Source organism: Pituophis catenifer, unplaced genomic scaffold (genome assembly GCF_029215685.1).
Source record: "Pituophis catenifer annectens isolate HBS135680 unplaced genomic scaffold, rPitCat1.0.hap2 SCAF_1, whole genome shotgun sequence".
Classification (NCBI taxonomy): Eukaryota; Metazoa; Chordata; class Lepidosauria; order Squamata; family Colubridae; genus Pituophis; species Pituophis catenifer.
The window spans coordinates 36637671-36658819 of record NW_027256881.1 but is presented as its reverse complement, the minus strand read 5'-3'; the positions used below and the strand labels follow the sequence as shown (position 1 = coordinate 36658819).

General features: G+C 39.5%; 1 protein-coding gene across 2 annotated transcripts in view; it reads left to right on the top strand.

Moving 5' to 3' along the window:
• MSH2 (mutS homolog 2) overlaps positions 1–21149 on the top strand; it is an 89774-nt gene that overhangs the window by 54953 nt on the left and 13672 nt on the right. For both annotated transcript variants that reach the window (XM_070947781.1, XM_070947770.1), the window contains 4 exons: positions 10192–10315; positions 13202–13352; positions 15394–15491; positions 20852–21097. In XM_070947781.1, coding sequence (XP_070803882.1) covers positions 10192–10315; positions 13202–13352; positions 15394–15491; positions 20852–21097 — 619 coding nt within the window. The remainder of the gene's footprint in view (positions 1–10191; positions 10316–13201; positions 13353–15393; positions 15492–20851; positions 21098–21149) is intronic.

Below are 21149 nucleotides of genomic sequence, written 5' to 3'. Positions count from 1 at the left end.
AGATCCAGCCATAACGGTATTTTATAATCCCATTTGAGTCGGTGCTTCTTCCAAACTCTCATCAAAGAATCTCTAAGTATATGACTTTTAAATACTTTATCTACTTTGTCGTCGTAAAATAAGTAAGCATGCCATCCAAATTCAAGATCAAAACTTTCTGCATTCAATATTCCAGTCTTTTTCCTTCCAAACCAGTCACTTGTTAAAGTTAAAGCTGCTGCATCATAATATAGCTGTAGGTTTGGAAGTTTAAGACCTCCTCTTTCTGGAACATCTTGCATAATTTTCAATTTCACTCTCGGCTTCTTCTCGTTCCAGACAAACTTATTCACTCCAGATTGCCAAACTTTCAATTGTTTATCACTTTTAAGCACCGGAATCATTTGAAACAAAAAAAGAAATCTTGGCAAAATGTTCATCTTAACTGCTGCTATTCTTCCAAGTAAAGACAGCTGCAGTTTTTTCCAAGTCTCCATGTCTTTCTGCACCTCTCGCCACAACACCTCATAGTTATTTTGAAACAATTTCATATTTGATTCTGCAACCTGAACTCCTAGATATTTTACCTTAGGTACAGTCTCAAAACCTGCCCTCCTTTCAAACTCATGTTTACGATCTTGTGTCATGTTTTTAACTATCATTTTAGTCTTTTTTGGATTCAGTCTAAAACCTGAAACTCTACCATAGTCTTGTATAATGTCCTTCATCAGGATTATTGATTCCATTGGTTGTGATAGGGTAACAACCAGATCATCTGCAAATGCCTTTATTCTGTAATCCTCTTGCCTAATCTTTATACCTTTCAAGATATTAGAGTCCCTTATTGTATTTAACAAGACTTCTAGTGTTAAAATAAATAAAAGTGGGGACAACGGACATCCCTGTCTTGTTCCTTTTTCAATTTTAAACTCTGTTGTCAAACTTCCATTAATAATGATCTGTGCCTTTTGCTCTTGATAAATTGCTGAAATCGCCTGTATAAATTGATCCCCAAAGTCCATCTTTTTTAAAGTCTTTAGTAGAAAATTCCAATCCACTCTATCAAAGGCCTTCTCTGCATCCAAAAAGACCAGCACTGCAGGAATCTGTTTATTCTTCTCAAGATATTCCAATAAGTCTATTACTTGCCTTACATTGTCCTTCATGTGTCTGCCCTCGATGAATCCCGCTTGATCCTCATGAATCACCTTTTGGATTACTGGCATCAACCTGTTGGCTAATACTTTCGCATAGATTTTATAATCTGTATTCAAAAGAGATATTGGTCTATAATTCTCTGGTTTTTTAGGACCGACTTGTTCTTTTGGTATCAAAGATATGTAAGCTGTTGTCCATGATGGGGGTATTTTACCCCCTTGTTGAATATTGCAAAATAAATCTCTAAGTTGTTCCACCATTTCAGCTTGCAAAGTTTTGTAATACACTGCGGTCAAACCATCCGTACCAGGAGCTTTGGCTGTTTTTAACTGTTTAATTGCTATTATTATCTCCTCCTCTGTTATAGGATAATTCATTCTTTCCTTTTGTTGATCAGTAATTTTTGTAACTCTTTTATCGTTTAAATATTTTTCTATAAGTCCATTCTGCACCTCCTCTTTGGCATATAGTTTGGTATAATAGTCCACAAAAGCTTCTTTAATTAATTTTTGTTGAAAAATTTCTTTCCCTCCAATATCAATACTATCTATAGTCCGTATACTTTGTTTTTTCCTCAATGTGTAAGCCAACCATCTGCCCGGTTTATTAGCGTTACAGAATGTATTATGCTTCGCATATTGTAAGTTTGTTGCAACTTGTTCCGCCATAAGCATTTGAAATTGGTCTTTCAAAAGTTTTATAGCACTGCTTATTCTTTCATCTGTTGGATTTTTAATAAGTAACTGTTCTTTATTCTTTATTTCTATTTCCAATTCAGATCTTTTCTTTTGTCGAAACAGTCTATGTTTAGAGTTCATGTAGATGAGTACCCCTCTCATATAAGCTTTACTTGCGTCCCAGACAATTTCAATTGGGGTACCTTTATTCGAATTTATTTCAAAAAATTCTTTCAAATGCTTTTTAAGTTCTGTTGTATTTTTTTCATATCTAAACAAGTTCTCATTTAATCTCCAAGAACGTCTCTCAACCTTATCCATCTCAATTTCTATCCATACTGGGCTATGGTCAATCAAAGTTCTTGGAAAAATCTTTGTTCTTTTTGTCTTGACAAGTAAATCATCTGACAACAAGATAAAATCAATCCTAGAGAAGGATCTGTGTCTATCAGAAAAGAAAGTGTAGTCCAGTTCTTTTGGATTATGTATTCTCCAAACATCTTTTAGTTCCATATCTTCTTTCATGTCAAAAAAAGTCTGTGGTAGTCTGATTCTAGCCTTTGCCAAACTCTTTTTATCTAATTTAGAATCAATTACTCCATTCCAGTCTCCCATAATTAAAATAGATCTGTAATCCCATTGCAGTATTTTAGTATGTAACATCTTATAGAAATGGTCCTGTTGTTGATTGGGAGCATAAATTCCAATCAAAAGAATTTGGCCATTTGCTGTAAGCAATTCAATTGCTACAAACCTACCATCTTCATCTGCTTCTATAACTTTAGCTGTTAACTTTTTATTTACATAAATAACCACACCGTTCTTTTTTTGCGAAGTTGAAGATATAAAATGTGTTCCTAGTTTGGAGTTTATCAGATATTTTTGATCTTGAGTTGTGATATGCGTTTCTTGTAAACAAATTATATCATTATTAAATTGTTTCAAATATGTAAATAATTTCTTCCTTTTCTGTGCTGAATTCAACCCATTAACATTCCAAGATAAACACTTAAAGGTCATCAGCCTCTTTCTGGAGCACAGAGCAAAATACTTGAAGGTCATCCGAAAGCTTCGATCTCGCTCCTCCCATAGCTCCAATCTCTTGTGCAGTACTCTTAACTGCCTCCTTGTCTTGTCTTTCCTGTTGTTGTTGTTGCTTTTGTTTAAGTAACTTAGATTGAGCTCTAGTTATACGTTGATCCTTAACTTCAATCATCCGAACCGAGTCCAAAATTGGAGAAGATTCCAGCAAGGGCTCATCCAGAAAACCTCCTTCTGCACCTTGCACTTCTTTTAATTCCTGCTTGGACTGTTCTTGCAATTCTCGTTGAGGTTGCTTCTCTTCACTCTCTTTAATCTCCAAAACTGTAGATGTACGTGGAGATGGTGTTCTTTCCTTAAGAATAGTAGTATAAAAATGTTGTGCCTTCTCCACGGTATTCAAACGGCATCTTTCTCCCTTATATCTGAAAATTATCCCAGCTGGCGCGTCCCACCGGAAGGGTATCTGTAAATTTTGCAATTCCTTGACAAGAAAGCCAAATTCTTTTCTAGCTTTCAGCATTTTAGGAGGCAATTCTTTGTAAATTCCAATTCGTGAGCCCCCCACTTGTACAGAAGTGTAAAAGGATTTTTGCAGGATATCATTTCTTATTTCTCTATCTGTAAAATATATGACCACATCTCTAGGTAATTGTCTTTGTCTGGCCACCCAAGAGTTCACTCTGTAAATTTTGTCTATTTTATGAAAAACCACATCAGGATTAACTTGTAGAATCTTGGCCAAGGCCTCAGAACAAACTTGTCTCAAATCCTGTCTTTCCTCCTCTCGAATTCCCCGAAGCCGTATAGCGAACTCCATTGCCCTGAATTGTATCATAACAATCTCGTCTTCAACTCTCTGCATTTTATTGTCAACATCAGCAATTTTATAATCATTATCTTTCATCTTAACATTAACTTCTGATTTAAGTTCTTCAACTTTAAAATCAACTTTCCCAATAAATTCTGCCAGGCCAGATGCCACTTCTGATATTTTTTTGGTCACCTTATTTTGATTCTGTTTCACCATATCTTTAACTTCATTAATTTCCTGCATAAATTCCTGGTGTGATTTTTGAAGTTTATCATCTATCCCCTGATGTGATTTTTGAAGTTTATCATCTATCTCCTGTTGAGATTTTTGAAATTTATCATCCAAAGTTTTAGAAATAAATACTTTTAAATCTCCCACATCAAATTCTTTTTTCTGAGTCTGTAACTTTGAGCAGGGGGAAGTTGCGTTTCATGTTTATGTGTGGGGGATCCCCCCCCTGTTGCCTTCCCTTCCTGCTTCTTTGAAGCCATTCTGCCACGTGATCTAGTTTTTCTAAAGAGGGAAGTCCCTTTTCCTTTCCCTCCTGCACAAAGACTTCTAAAAAAGTCCCCCAGATTTAATCAAATAAAGGTTGAAGTAAAGCAAAGTCAAAGTCAAATATTGAAAGGGAGAAATTTTCCAATTGTTTCTCTTATAACAAGCAAGGCAACTTTGTAGCAACTTGGAAACTTTGTAACAAAGCGAAATAACTCCACCAATCCACACTCGCTGGCTCGTTAACTCTGAGGCTAAGCGCCATGTTTTTTCAAAGCACTTTCACTCATTCACGTTTTCTCAGATTGAAAAGTCAACAAAGCGCTAATACTTGCGTTTCCAAGATTCAAGATTCAGGTAGTTTCACTGTTGATTAAAGCTGGTTCTTTCGCTTTAAGTTTCCTGCAGCCGGCTTGTTCTGCAAAGGCAGAATCGTCCCACGTCGCCCGGAGTTTCAGCAGGTTGGAAGGGAGCCACGCCTGTTCTCTCCCCAGAAACTTCCCTGGGGGGTTACAGGGGCTCGACCTGTGCCCTGCGATCTCTCCTTCTTCAATCCTGTGGATTCAGAAGTTTTCGAGCCGCTTCTTCGTCTCGAAGCGGCTCTACAGGCGGCGGGGCTGGCGGAGCTTCAAAAGGCACCGCCGTCGCCGAAGACAAGAAACCAGAAGTCCGCCCTCCCCTCTTTTTGATCCTTTCAAGACTTTCCCTCCACCTGCCCTCTTTTAAATTCCTGGCAACTGCCTGGATTAGTTCCAGTAGTTTTCTTGACAAGGTTTTTCAGAAATGGTTTGCCATTGCCTCCTTTCTAGTGCTGAGACAGCTACTGGCCCAAGCTGACTTAAAGGCAGGACTAGAAGTCAATTTCTAGCTTGTTATTGTTTTATTCTATTTTAAATTTTGTATTTATGTTTTATTCTATGGCTGTTCACCGCCCTGAGTCCTTCGGGAGTAGGGCGGTATACAAATTCAATAAAATGAAAAATGAAATGAAATGAAATAATCATAAAATACAATCATCATAAATCATAAGATACAACACTCAGTGATAGTCATAGGATACTAAATAATCAACATAAATCATAATAGGGTACTGATAAAAGCAATCAACATAAATCATGAGATACAAACAACAAAGTTATAGTCATAAGAAGCTAAGGAAATAAGAAAAATAAAAAGATGAGAAGGATAATAGGTAATATAGCCCTACTAAGTGGTTTGACATTCCAGGGCATAAGACAGTGTTGTGGGAATTAATTGTTTAACAGAGTGATAGCATGGCGGGGGGAGACGTGACACAACAGTATTTGTGTCTGGTTGTTTTGGCGTGCAGTGTCCTATAGTATCATCCTGAGGGAAGGAGTTGAAACAGTTTATATCCAGGATATGAGGGGTCTGTAGATATTTTCACAGCCTCTTTCTGGCTTCTGCAGTATGTACAGGTCCTCCATGGAAGGTAGGCTGGTTGCAATTATTTTTTCTGCCTACAGTCCTAACTGTTGAAGTCTGTGTCTGTCCTGTTTGGTTGCTGTGCTAAACCAGACAGTTATAGAAGTTCAAATGACAGATACAATAATTCTGCAGTTCTGATACATCTGTGCATCTGTGGTCTCTTCCTCCTCCTTGCTAATCTGAACCCTGCTGGGTAAATATGATATCACTCTGGCAAGATGATCAGACAGGCAACTGCACCCTTTCCTACATATTCAGAGTAGAAGAAAGACCACTGTACCAGGTTTGTTTTGTATTGACTCTGTGACTAATAGAAACGCAAGCTGAGTTCTCATGTTGACATTTTCCAAGGATTACCCAGTTGCGTTGGAGCCTTAAGAGTGCTTGTAAGCTATGTATGTTAGCAATAGCCATTCTTTACTATTGCTATTCAACAGCTAGGATCGGTGATAGTGTCATACCTTTGCAGTTAATAGCCACAAAAAGATCTGTAACTTTGTTCTCTGTTTCTTTTAGAGTCATCTGTATTAGTAATCATTAGTGCATTTTATTGATTTATGTAATCATATTTATATGTTTACCCGTCTTAAGAAAAGTGACTTGAGGCAGTACACAGTCCAGTCATAAAAACAGTTTTAAAATAATTCAAGTACAGAACATGCTATTATTTTTTTTATTAAAGGGCTAGGAGAGAGCATCAGATATTTCAAACTCTGGAACCATTTTGTGACAGTGAATTCCATAAATTAAAGTCGAACAATCCATGGTCATACTTCTTGCCTCCTCCTCCTCCTCCTCCTCCTCCTCCTCCTCCTCCTCCTCCTCCTCCTCCTCCTCCTCCTCCTCCTCCTCCTCCTCCTCCTCCTCCTCCTCCTCCTCCTCCTCCTCTTCTTCTTCTTCTTCTTCTTCTTCTTCTTCTTCTTCTTCTTCTCCTCCTCCTCCTCCTCCTCCTCCTCCTCCTCCTCCTCCTCCTCCTCTTCCTCTTCTTCTTCTTCTTCTTGACAATTCTTCTTTTCCTCCATAAGATTTTCTTACAGAGTTTAAGTCTTAGTCATTTTTCTTTCCATCAAAATTATGCTTTTTAAGACTTGAGTGTTGCTTCTTTAACTGCTGTGTTTTTCTCTGTGATGTATCACATCTCTTTCCCCATGAGAGAGGCATGGTGGATTTGAAGCCTGTCTGGCTGATCCACCCACTTCTGTTGTCAAGGGAAGAAATTTGCATTACAGGTAGTTCTAAATTCAAGGACCTTTTGTTTCACAACCGTTTGAAGTTACCACAGTGCTGGAAAAAATGACTTACGACCAGTACTTGCACTTAATGACCGTTGCAGGGCAACTGGGATGCATTTATGATGGTTGCAATGTCACAGGTCAAGTGCAAACTTCTGACAAGCAAAGTCAATGGGGAAGCCAGATTCATTTAACAACTAACTTAACAACTGTGTTACTAACTTAACAACTCTGGCAAGAAAGATCATAAAATGGGGCAAAACTCTCTTTAACTGTCTTGCATAGCAATGGAAATTTTGTGTCAATTGTGGTCGTAAATCGAGGACTACCTGTAATATTGGGCTTCTTGAGCTTTGACTAATTGACACAGCTGTTTTAAGCTTTTCATCATATAATAGATCTCTGGTTGTGCTTACAAGGGGTTATTGGATACTAAAAATTAAACTGCCAGGAAGGAGATATATGATAAATCCTGCTTCTTGGTATATGAATAAGAACGTGTTGTTCTAAAGGGGCAAATTAAATAAGATTTCTCTTACTATAGGAAGAAAAAAAATGACATTGTTAGGAGACCCATAAATCATGATATTTATAGCTTTTTCTCCTTTTTTTCGGCCCCAGCAAAAAACCCATTCACTACTTATTTGGTATGCTAGAATATAGTCTTTGATCTAATCAGCTCCCTTGCCAATTTTCCAGACATGGACTACAAATAGCCACTTCTAGGTCAGTTACCCTCAAAATGTCAGCCCCACACATCCACTCCTCCCTCACCCTCCTTTCTTCTTTACTTCTTCTCTTCCTCTTGTGTACAAATTATCGTCCTGCTATAGTTATAATCTGATAAGGTCATTCAGTTGAAAAATAAACAGTGCATGCTTTTCCTTCTGTAATATATCATATTCCTATCTCTGCTTTGTCTGATATTCCATGCTTAAAGACAATGTATTTTTAACAAGAGAACCAGTTTAATGTAGTGTTTAAGGGCCTTTGTTGGAAAATGGGAGCTCATGAGTTCTAGCACTGCTTTAAACACAAAACGAGCTGTGTGACCTTGAGCTACTCATTGTGTCTCAGCCCTAGGAAGAAGGCAGTGGCAAGCCTCTTCAGAAACTCTGGCCCAAAAAACTTCAAAAACTTGTCCAGGTTGTACCAAGAGTCAATACTGACTCAAAGGCAAAAAAATATATAAATAAAATCTTGAACTATTAGCTAGTAGAAATATAAGGAAAAGATTATTTTGTGTTCAAATTCTACTTAGAGAGATTTCTGACTTGTTGAATGAAATAGTCCTTTTATATTTTAGCCCTTTGATAGCTATTTTTTCCATGTTCTTCAGATTAATACAGACTGTCTTTATTGTCTAGCTCTTGCCTTAACTTTCAGTTTTAATAATCACTAGGAAGAGCTGTGCACAATTCCTATAGTACCTCGGATTTTCTCCACACTAATAACCTGAGGATTTTCATTAATACTATATTAGTATTAGTATTAGTAGAGCAAATTTGCTCTTGATGTTAAGGGACGAGGCTAGAAAGCAAGTTCAAGTTCCACTTTAGCCATGAAAGCCAGTTAGATGACCTTGGACAAGTCACTCTCTCTTAGCCCAACTCACCTCATAGGGTTGTTGTTGTGAGGAAAATAGGAGGAGGAAGGTTGTGGGATATGTTCATCACCTTGACTTTTTTTGTGAAAATAATAAAGGACAGATAGACAGACAGACAGATAATCAATCAGGTCTGGCCCCTAAACAGTACTACCAGCTGTATCCTCAGCATATGATATTTTTGAGCATTATGCCAGCCATTGAGCCCTGCTCTGGATTCTTTCTTCAGATTCCTCACAGTTGCTATGTTGACATAAAAGAAGAAATGGCCACTTGTCACTGATCAGAGTGGTCCTCCTGCGCCATAGCAGGGCTGCCCATGAAATCTTTATAGGATCTCTTTAAAAACCAGGTCTGCCTTACCCAACCAGGACAGCTTGGGGTGATTTCAGTTGTTATTTGCTGCTACTACTTTTTTTGGCAAGGCAAAAAGGAAAATGGAGTTCTCTTTGTGTTAATTGTCAAACATACACACATGTTAAGCCCAGTATCAGACAGGTATGCTTCTTGGAAAGGCCCAGGTCTTCTGAGGCATGTTAAAACTCCACAAGATATACATGGGCGAAATAGTTATTGCAATTATTATCTAGATGTTTTTGCATCCAGAATATCTTCAACCACACAATTTAGATTGGATGTGGATTATTTTCTTCCTTTTTTTCCACAGAGCTAACTGCTGCTCCTAGGGAAATTAAAAAGCAAAAAAAGCCCCCACTCCCTTCCCTCCCTCTCATTATTTGATCTCAAGGTCTGGGGGTTCTTGCTCAGGCCACTTTGTTTTTTAAAAGATAGAGGAGATTGGTCTATAGTTAATTGTGGATGCATTCTTAGATGGTGCCCATTACAGGGGTTTATTAGCAAATAATGGAGTTTATACAAGGGTATTTATCATAGGACTCTCTCAGACCTGAAGCATTAGTGTTGTTGCTATGATAAGAAGAACAATGATTTATAAATAAAATTTGAATTTCTATTGAGGACAGACATATTCAATTGCTGATACAGCATTGTGATTGAAAGACTTTAAGATTTGATTTAGATTTACTCCATTTATGTGCAGGGGGAGGAATTCCTCAGGAGTTGAAGAACTCCGCTATAATTTTAATACTTTGCATTCTAAATTTCTTTTGAACTATGCAGTTTCAGTTTGTTGTTTTGATTAATGCATGGAAGAAATAATGGCTTTTTCCTGTGAAGCAGATTTCTGGATGATTGGTGTTTCCAGATAGAGCTTTTATTTTGCAGAATCCTTGCCTTGTTCCATGGAATGAGAAGAGGATCTGGATGTTGCTTTCCATTCCAGACCCTTGTTTTTTTAACTTTTTTTAAAGTATTTAGTCCTCTATTAAAGAAGGAAAATGGGATATGAATATAGTACCTTTGGGATGCTAACAATAGAATCTCTTTAGAAGAAGGAAAGTTGAACAGGTTTCCTTGAGTTATAATGGTGTTCTTTCCTGGATGAAATAAGGTACACTGTAGCACAATAATGCCCTCACCTGCTGCTGTGTTGATTTTCTATGAATAAAGAATTCACAAAGGGAGATTCCAGCACATGTTTTGTAGTGGTACAGTTAAACATATCATCATTTTTGCTGAAAGGTCTGATTAGCCCTTTGGCCGCAAAATTAAATGATTTTTGTGATTGTTTTTCCAAACACTTTTGATTAATGAAAATTTTAATCACTATACCTTATTTGTAAACTAAGTTTGTAATAAGAGTGCAAATTTGTTTCCTAGGTGGAAAGTCACGAATACCTTGTCAAACCTTCCATTGACCCCAATCTTGCTGAATTGAGAAAAAGTATGGATAAACTGGAAGAAAAAATGCAGGGTGTCCTGAAAATTGCAGCCAAGGAATTAAGTATGTTGGAGGGTGGAAATTATTTTACCAAGAAGTACTTTTAAGTTCGTTGAGTTTTTTTCTTTCTCCTTTCAAATCACCATCAATATTGACTTGCTTAAGAAGCATTTTCCAGCCTGGGGATTTCTGGGAGTTGTAACCCAGAACATCTGGAGTCACCAGGTTAGGTAAAACTGCAGCATATTGCTCCTTTAATCCCTTCTTGGAAACTTATTAGGGTTTCCTCAATAAGAAAGGCAGATAAGTTTTCCCATTACTACTGATATTTACTTTGAACTTTCTAGGTTCTGCTAGCACCCTGCTTTTATTCACTGTACGCATTCAGGGTCTTCAATGAATACATACAATTTTTATGTTTATCTTCGGGGTTTATCTTCAGGGGTCCTTGATGTGGAAAAGACACTCTGAAGCAGGGGTCACCAACCTTTCGGACCTCAGGGACCACTAAATTCATAATTTTAAATCCCGTGGACCACTAATATCATCTGCCTAATGACTGGCGGTGTGGGCGTGGCTAGGTGGTCATGTGACTGGGTGGGCATGGTCAACTTGATGTCACTCATGTTGAGCGCCTCGCCACCCTCTTTTCACCCCTTCTCTCACAGCCACTCCTCGCCTGCCCACCTGGGCTTCTTAGGGCCCCAACAGCAAAAGGTTTTTGGAACTAAGCAGCCACCCCGAGAAAGAGTTGGCAAAACAGCTGGCTCAGTTCAAATTGGATCTGACCGAGAAGGAGGCTCAGCAGAAGCACTGTTCTGTCCCCGTCTCACACACGCACACCAGCAGTCGACCAAGAGTTAAAATAAACCAGCAGACAAGAATTTCGTTTGATAACAGAATTGGCAGCAACCCAGTGGCTGCTTGCCAACAGTTTTTTACTTACAAAAGGAGGTTTATCTCCTCCGACCGAAAACATCAAAGTCCACAAAAGCCAAAGAATAGTCAAGTCCAGTCCAAAAAATCAGTCCAAGCAGAGTATATAACAAAGTTCCAGAAATGCAGAATGACTTGCTAGCTTTCAGTTTTGTCTGTCACAAAGCCTGAATGGCCACCACACCCCCTTTTATCCCCTGTGGGGTGTGGTCCAGTGACTCAGCTTAATCTCTGGCATGCCTCCTTCTCTGCTGCGTGCGCTTGTCTTTCCGACGCTGTCGGGGATCCAGCCAAGACTTATCTCCGTTGCTGTCTAACTGCGGCTGCTCGGAAATGCCTGGCTCCTGGCCTATCTCTTCTCCTTCGGAAGACACCTGAGGCATTGTCAGAGAGGAGGGTCCTGGAGAGGGAGGCCTTGCCAACTCCTCTCCTTCACTTTCGGAGTCTTCTCCCTCCGATAAGACGGGCTCGGGGGTCGGAGTCACAACAAGCACCTCAGTGAGGACTATGAGTATAGGCTTTCCAAGCAGAGGGAAGACCTGCAGGAGTGCAAGATCAGGTACCAGCGCCTGGAGGCTCACCGGGCTGAGATGGTCAGCCAGTTCCAGGCCATGATACAGTCCCACTGGAACAAGGCCCTCTGGCTCTTCGCCACCAGCGGCGCTTCCCTCCAGCCTTTGCCCAAAGCCCTGCACCAGGAGGCTGAAGCAGACCCCAAGTTGGAATTTCTGCCCCCCTCTGACCCACACAAAAAGACCCCAAAGGGGAGACTCTCTGCAGTTACACAAGTGTTCATTGCATGTATCCAGCCCAGGGGCCGTAGTTTGAGGACCCCGATTTAGTGCAATATAAAAAATGCAAATAATTTTTCTGCGGACCACCAAAATTTTCTCATGGACCACCAGTGGTCCACGGACCACCAGTTGGTGACCGCTGCTCTGAAGGAAGAATTCTGGAAAATTATTTCAGTATTCAAGGCTGGCCAATCAATGATGTTGTAGCTCCCCCCCCCCCCCCCAATTAGTTGCTTGTCATTTCACTTCTACTGAAAATGTTAAAAACTGCAAAAGCTGTGGAGTCAGAGGCACCATACTTCTGAACTGCATCTCTCCTTAGGCTTTCTATATATGTCAGTACATTGAGGAGATCCACCTAATGCAACTTTGACTGCTAAATTGATATGCCATAATGGGAATTATTATATAAAGAATAAATAGGCTGTAGAAAACGGCTATTGCTAATCCTAGAATGTTCGTAACTTTGAAATGAAGGTAAGATTACCCTGTTGACAGATTAATTATAATTTTATTTGATAATGCTGTCCAAAGCAATTCAATACATGATCTTATTTAAACACCTACATTTTATTTGTCTCAACAAATGGCAGCATCTACTTGTCTGAATTTGAAACTAAAGAAAATTGGCCCTAAATTGTTACTTCTATGGAAAGTTGAAAAACATCCCACAAGAAGCTAGTGACAAATTACTTCTGTAATCCCCCCCCCCCCCAATTATCATTGTAGTCAAGCTCAATTCTGGGTTAACTTTATTCTTACCTTAACTTTACCTTGTGTTTACCAAGTTGCACTATAGATTGAGGTGGACATTTTTAAAACTGAAACTCTCAAACTTCTTGATTGTAGACTATGGCTTACGGGGCTTTCTGAAACAAAATATTTAATAAGAGCCTGGTTCTTTTACCCACTATTTTAGGTAACGTGATGATGTTACAAATTAGATATACCTCTATTGTTTGGAGATCCATTAATGAAAATTTCTCGGATACTTTTATCTGGCCAGATGGATGATATGACTTTCTCCAAGTCCTATGACTGGTCAGTTGACTTTTCAGTAAGGGACCTGGTACACTGTTAATCAGCAAAATCAAGGAAAAAATTTGATCACAGAGTGAAGATAATGAAGGTGTGATTTGTGTGCTTTTATGATGCTTTTATGGTGCCATAATCAGTCATATATGCTATTTCCTCTTTTCTTCCCAAATGAAAAAAAAAGGTTTGGAACCTGGCAAGAGTATCAAATTAGAATGCAATGCACAGTTTGGACATTTTTTCAGAATTACCTACAGAGAAGAGAAGGTTCTACGGAATAATGCGAAATATAAGATCTTGGAAACCCAGAAAAATGGGGTGAAATTCTCTAACAGGTAATGTCAACATCACAAGTGAGTTCTGTTCCTGCTTTTAGCCCTGAATAGCGGTGGTGGGATTCAAAATGTTTTTGTACTGGTTCTGTGGGCGTGGCTTGGTTGGGAGGGGGTCATGTGACTGAGTGGGTGTTTCCAACTTGATGTCATTCATGCCCAAGCCCACTCAGTCATATGACACCCCCCCCCCCTCAAACCAAGCCATGCCCACAGAACCTGGTAGGAAAAAATTTTGAACTTATAGCTATTCTTTCTACCTGTTTTCTGCCCAGGCCTGGCCTAATCTGTCAAAGGCCTGGCTTAATCTTACATGCCGCCTGCTCTCGCTTTGCCAGTCGCACTCATCGCCCTGCTTCCCTTCCTTTAGAGGCCCCGACCCTAGCCCCTCTTTCTCCACTATGACTGCCTCTTTCTTCAGGCTTACCTTCCTCCCACGGTGGTGTTCTGTCCCCATCCCACACACGCACCCCCACAGATGGCCCGGACAAAATCTTTGAAGATAAAGCTGGCAGCAACCCAGTGGCTAGCTGCCAATTCAGACTTTACTCACACAAAACAAAGATTAGACTGCAAGCATTCGATAAAGCAGGCAAAGTTTCAGCAATACAAGGATTAGTCTAAATGCAGTCCGATAAAGCAGGCAAAGTCCAGTAACGCTGAGATCATGGATTATTTCCAGTTTTTGCTCATCACAAACTGAACCGGCCACCACACCCACATTTATACCCTGTGGGGTGTGGTCCAGTGACTCAGCTAATCTCTGGCACGCCTTCCCCTCTGCTGCGCATGCGTCTCCCTGCGTCGCTGCCGAGGATCCAGCCAGCACTTATCTCCTTCGTCGCTGTCCACCTGTGGCTGCAGGGACGTGCTTGGCTCTGGGCCTATCTCTTGGCCTTCGGTGTCCTCCGGAGGCATTGCCAGAGAGGAGGGTCCTGGAGAGGGAGGCCTTGCCAACTCCTCTCCCTCACTCTCAGAGTCCATCTATCGATAGCCCAGGCTCAGGCAACGGAGCCACAACAGGTGGCTGGTGGCAGAGGGGAAGGCAAGCTTTCTTTTTTGGTGTGAAAGTAAGAAGCTTCCCAGCAGCAGAGGCCGCTGAAAACTACCAGAGGTCTTGAACATTCCGAAAAAGCCGTTGCCATTGCCACCCTGTTCTTCACACCGGCCACCCAGGTGCATCCCATTGCCTGCTGCGCTGGAGGGACTTGCCTGGGAAATTCCCTCTGGCGCAGTGGCAGCAGGCAATGGGGTGCGCCTGCGCGGCAGGCTCATAGAACAGGGCGGTGGCGGCATGTTCAAGAAGCGGAGCCGAAGGTCAGTAATTTTCACTGCAAGAAGCCTGCAGCCGCCACCTCTTTTTTTCGTGTGGCTGGAGTGCAGAAAAAAAGATGCGGCAGCTGCAGGCATCTCGCGACAAGTGGGGCGAGATGCGGGCTGGCGGGGAGCCCAGTGTCAATGGCTCAGCGCTGGCTGGCTTTCCCGGGCAGCCAGCTGCGGGAGGAGAGTAAGGTTCTGGCGCGGAATGACGAAAGGGGTGGTCATGGGGAGGAAGCAGGGAGATTAAAGGCTGGGGCCTCTAAAAGAGGGGAAAGGCGGAGATGCGTCATGCTTAAGGAGGGTGGGCGGTGAGCAGGCGGAGGCTCCAGGGCAAGACTGGAGCCGGAAAATGGTGCATTCCCTGACCCGGTTGAGATGGATGGCAAGCGGGTGGCAGCTCTGGGCAAGGCCGGACCCGGGGAGTAGTTGGGTCGCATGACGAAGTGAAGGCAACATACATAGGGCTGGGATGGGCAGGGTAAGTGTTGAGCAGGCGAGAGACCGGGTAGGGGGCAGGGCCAGCCATAGGTCGTTACCAGTTCAGCGACCCAGGCCAAATTTCCCTTACCGGTTCACCCAAACCAGTCTGAACCTTCTGAATACCACCTCTGCTGAACAGCCTCTTAAGTATGCTGCTTGGAAAATGATTGTGTTCCTGGGAAAACAGTGGAATATTACAATGTGAAATGTTGCAAACATTTCTGGATTTTTTATTTATGTCCAGTGCATTGAAAGATATTAATGAAGACTATATGAAGAACAGAAAAGAATATGAAGAAATGCAAGATGCTGTAGTTAAAGAAATAATCAATGTTGCATCAGGTAAGACTAGATGCTTGCTTCTGAAATTGCCATGTATGTTAAAAGAATAAATAATTCAATAGAAAGGGCAAACCAGATTAAAGAATTGAGCAGTTCAGTAGAACTTCCAAAACATTTTGATTTGAAAGAACAAGGAGGATATAATTATCCTTTTGGAAATTTTCAAAAGTGCCATGGGAAGTATCAATTTGTACATTTTTTTCTAAATTCTATCATGAGGATTTATCGATACGTTAATATCCATTCTCAATCAGAATTTCATTTGGTATAATAAACAATAATACCAATTCTAAAGGCAAAAAATGGTGTTGAATAAACAGAAAGCATATAGAAACTTCACACAACTAATTTCTGCTAAAACATATTGTTATTCTCACTTAGTCTTCACTCCCATCAAATTGTACCCACTTTCCTTTTAAACCAAAATGGATGGATGGATGGATGATAGATAGATAGATAGATAGATAGATAGATAGATAGATAGATAGATAGATAGATAGATTTAAATTTGTTATGGGTGCTCACTCCACTAGACTGGTTGGCTTACAAAATCGAATACATAATTAAAAGTGTTAAAAACATAAAGCAATAGAAGACAGCCTGATCTAATAACAACCGCAACAATAAAAGCCGAAAAGGGTCTTGACAAATATTGAACCCCAGGCCTGGGAGGAGAGCCAGGTTTTAAGGACTTTCTGGAATCCCAGGGAAATGTCTGCTGTCAGTTTCAGTGATGTTCCATTTTGTCATGGAAATTGAAGTAGTTGATCTTGTTTAGTATAATTAATATATATATATATATATATATATATATATATATATATATATATATATATATATATATATATATTTATTTCTTTTAAGTATAGTATACTTTAAGTATACTATATATAGTAGATATATATATATATCTACTATAGTGTGTATTGTATATTTGTATAGCATTGCATAGTAGATTATCTTGTTTCAAGAAAGGGAATGCAGGAACTCTGAATTTCTGTCTCTTTTACAGTCACAACTTTGGCAAAATGGGATTCTAGCTTTAACAGGAATTAACAGTTTGTGAGTTTTAAATACTAATTTTGCCATTTTAAAAACAAACTAGCATCATGCTTGTCATTTACACAGATGAATTTTGGTAAATATTCTTGGCTATCTATATCTTTGCCCTAGTATAAACAAATGATAAACCAAAGTACCCTTTTTTATCACTTCTTGCAGGTAGAGCAGAAAAAGCTTTTCCCTGGGAGGTAGGGAAGTGATGAATAGATAACATAAACATGAGTAAGTTTATGATACAGGCAAATGGACTAGCTTGTAGCTTTCTGTTGCATAAACTGTTCCAGATTGCATGAGAGCTCATGACTAGTGACTGCCTAAACATTTGGTACATAATGTTCCAAGCAATAAGCAATACTTTGCATTCATTGGTCTAAATAGTAATTTCTGATTCTAGACATTTAATATATGTCAGAATAGGCTTGTGGGCATTTAACAAAATAGATTCAATCCACAATCTACCTTCAATCCAAATGCTTTGAATAAAGCAAGCTATTTTTATGCTGGATTTTTCCGTGTCTCTAAATGTACTGGATAGTATAAGCTTCTAGGGATTTTTCTTTCTCTAAAGAAGATTTAAGGTTCATTTACACAGTCTTTAGCCTCTTTGCTTGCTGAATCTTGCATTCATTATAGAATGAAATAAAACATAATTAGATGCCATGAGGCCCATTTATCAATTTGTCCACTAAATGCTGGAAGCCTTCAAATAACTGTCTCTAATTTATTAATGTACACATAGTCCTTGACTTATGAATATTCATTCAGTGACTGTTGAAAATTATGATGGTGCTGAATGAATGGTGGTTGCAACTGGTCCTCAGAGTTACAGCTGTCCCAGCACCTCCATGGTAATGTGATTGCGATCTATGTGCTTGGCAGCCCATTCACACTTAGGACCTCTTGCCAAGCATCCTGTAATCACTTGATTACTATTTGCAACCTTCTCTGCTGGCTTCCCCAAAAAGTCAGTGGAGAAGCGGAAGGAAGGCCATAAGTTGTGGGTATGTCTCCACCTGCATACCCTCCCTAGCTCTTCTATGCTCTTGCTGGCCACTTGTGCACTCTTAGCATATCCTCCTCAACCCATGTGGCACCTTTCCCACACTTTCCCTAACCCACATGGCACCTCTCCTGCACTACCATAAATCCTCTCCAATCCTTCCCCCCCATCTCTCCTGCACCCTCACTTCCTCCCCCACTTGGCAGCAGCTGCTTGCTTGCCAGACAGCTTAGGACGTTGCAACTTCAATGCTGATTTCGGTTGTGGGAAGTCGGCAGGAAGTTGCCTCTCCTAATGACCGTGGGATTCAGTTAATGATGATAACTGGGACTGCAGGGATTGCAATGGCTTTCGGATGCAATTACACTTTATGAGTGCATCGCTGTGCTGTTTTGATTGCAAGTCCATGTCCATCTGCATTAACAAGTTGCTTATTTGCTGAATACAGATGTTCAGAGCAGGTCCCATTGAAAGGAAATAAAGAAATGATTGTTCTTTTAAAATCAAAGCACCTAATTATAAAAATTATAGAGGGGATTTTTGGTCCTTTCTTGCCTAGATTGCTGCATTTTGAATTTGATAGAACATACTTATTATTTAGCATATCATGCCAAATGTGGCTAAATGATAGAAAGCATTTTACCTTGACTTGATCAAAGCAATAGTCAGTGGTGTACGTAACCATGTTTGTAACTCTATGTGATTTGTAGATATGTTTTCCTAATCAGTATGGGATTCATCAGTATCTGATTGCAAAAATTAGAGCAAAAGTTATTACTTTGTATTGTTTTGTGTAATTAAATAGTAATATTTTATCCTTATAACTGAATTTCTTTTAATCGTTTCTCTATTATGGTTAGCTGACAAAAAGCCCATGTATTAGATGATTACAGTAGTATCTTTACTGCCTTCATTCCTAGTCTTTAGTGGTTAAAGCCAGTGGATCTCAGACTTCGATATGGACTGGGGGAGGGGAAAAACCAAAGGCTCATTGATCCCCTCTGCTCTGTTTTTGTCTGAATATGATTGAGTCTAAGTATAGCAAGGATCTGCTTTCGCTCATATAGAAATCTGTTTATTGAATATTTTTTCTTATTCAGAAAAAGAAAACTGTACAAAACACAAAAAATGAATAATAAAAAATAATAACATGGTTCATTAGTATGTCAGAAGAACTATGTTTATATGTATTTGGCATGCTTGTTTTTACACAACTATCAAGTTGCATTTTCTGCTTAAACAGTAATATCCAAAGTGTGCTTACAAACACTAAAAAAATAGTTCTCAACATTTTTGAAAGCAAAGAAAGTAAAACAAAACAAAAATTGATTGTGTGTCATCAGGTCAGTCGATTCTTGGCAGATAGATACATACAGGTAGTCCTCAACAACCAATTGCTTAGCAACCGTTTGAAGTTATGACAGACAACTCAAAAGGTATTTACGACCCAGTACTAAAGTTCCAATAACTCTTCCCCCCCCCCCCCCAAATCCAGTCATATAACTGAATTTTGGGTGCTCAGCCACCGGCTTACATTTATGGCTGTTTGTAGCATCCTTAATGACGTGACTATGATGTATAACTTTTTCTCCCAAAAACTGGTCTTTACTTCTGATTTTCGGCAAAAATAGGATATAACAAACAATAGCTTCACTTAATGACCCTGGCGGTCACTTTAGAACCATGGCTTTTGCTTAATGACTGCTGCAACAAAGTTAAAAACAACTTTACAACTGTCTTGATTTATGACCATAATGTACCAGGTCTTCACTTCTTGCTTAACAAGAACTATCAGATGAATCTCATTGGGAAGACCATTCCATTGTATCGATGTCTTCACATAGAGCCCAAGCTGCATGTTTTTATCTGAGAGGGAAGGTAGAAGAGACTCCTTCAAGATATTCAGGCTTGACATGTCACTGGAAGAAGCATGATGCCCTTGAAGTTGTCTTGAGAGTATGTTGTCTACAAATTCCTCTTTGAGAAAAAGAACTGAAATATTCTGTACTAGCTGCTGCTTATGAGTATTCTCCAAAGACAACCCTATGTAAACCAGTCTGAGTTTTATATATATAAGAAGTGATGACCGAATGAAGACCTTACTTAGAAGGAGATCTAAGTCCTCAAAAATACACATGGCACGGAAAACAGCTTCATTATTCCTTCACATAGTAGGAAGAACCAGCTTTGTTTTAATTATAGTATGAAGAGGCTGGAGCTTTTGCAAGTATTCGCAGGCCTGGCCCAGAACTTGTCTCATACATCTTATATTTCAGGAAATGAAAGTATAGTGCCACCACTGCCATACTTTCCCCGTCTGCTGGCTTGTTAATCCTTTAATTTGCTATTCCTCAACAAACTCATAGTTACATTCAAACATACCCTTAGGCAATCCACTACCAGATATAACAACAAAACTTACTGCTTCTGACATGCTGTTTTTCAGGCTCATTTAAGGCAGCGTGAATTTGGCTAAAGTTTCTCAGACCCTTGAAACAACATAAATAGAAACTAAATATTGTAACTCAAGAACTCACTTTACTGAGGGATATGAGTCTAATGTAGAAGTTGTATCTCATCTTGATTCAAACCCTTTTCCCACGATTCCTTTTGTGTAGTGGACTTTCTGTCTTCCATTTTTCATTCTCAGTCGTAAGTGCCAGGGTTGTCTGTTGGCATTTTTTATATCCTGTTCTGAGAATCTCTTGCATTAATGGGCTTTTGATACCTGTTAACGGCATTAGTATATAAAACACTAAGTTAGAGAAGAAGGACTAATTGAGTCAGCTGGATTCAGCAGCCTAAGCCCCATTGGTTGCTGGAACTTAACTTTGACTGAATTTGAATCTAATATCTGAAGGGATTTTAAAACTGAAACATACAAAGCTGAGACTATCAAACTGGAACTCCCAGGGACTTTTTCTCTCTAGCTATAAAAAATCAATTAGATTCCTGATGATTTCATAAATGGAACAATGATGTGGAAGCGGCTTCCTGTTATATTCTGGGTTTTTTTTTCTTTTTAGTTTAGCCCACGGCCTTGATCTTTTTTGTTGATTTCCCATCCAAGTTACTAAGTAAGACTAACTTTATTTGCTAAAGATCAGTCTATGTCCCCCGGTAATAAAATTACAATGAAATAAAAATCCAACTCTAAATGAAAAGAATATACTGGGTGAAATTCTATGTCAAACTGACCACAGTTGGTTAAAGAGAATGGTACTAAAATAACATTAGGAATTCCCTTTGGTTTTCTGCATAGTGAAAAAAATATCTGAACATTCTTTCTTTTCAATAGGGTATAAAGAACCCATTCAAATTCTCAATGATGTCATTGCCCAGCTAGATGCCGTTGTCAGTTTTGCTCATGCATCAAATGCAGCACCAATACCATATGTGCGCCCAGTTATTCTAGAAAAAGGGCAAGGAAGAATTATCTTGAAAGCTTCCAGGCACCCTTGCATTGAAGTTCAAGATGATGTTGCCTTCATCCCAAATGATGTTACTTTTGAAAAGGACAAACAGATGTTCCACATCATTACTGGTGAGACTTCATTTTTATATCATGTTTATGGTCTTCCCCCTCTGACCCAGTT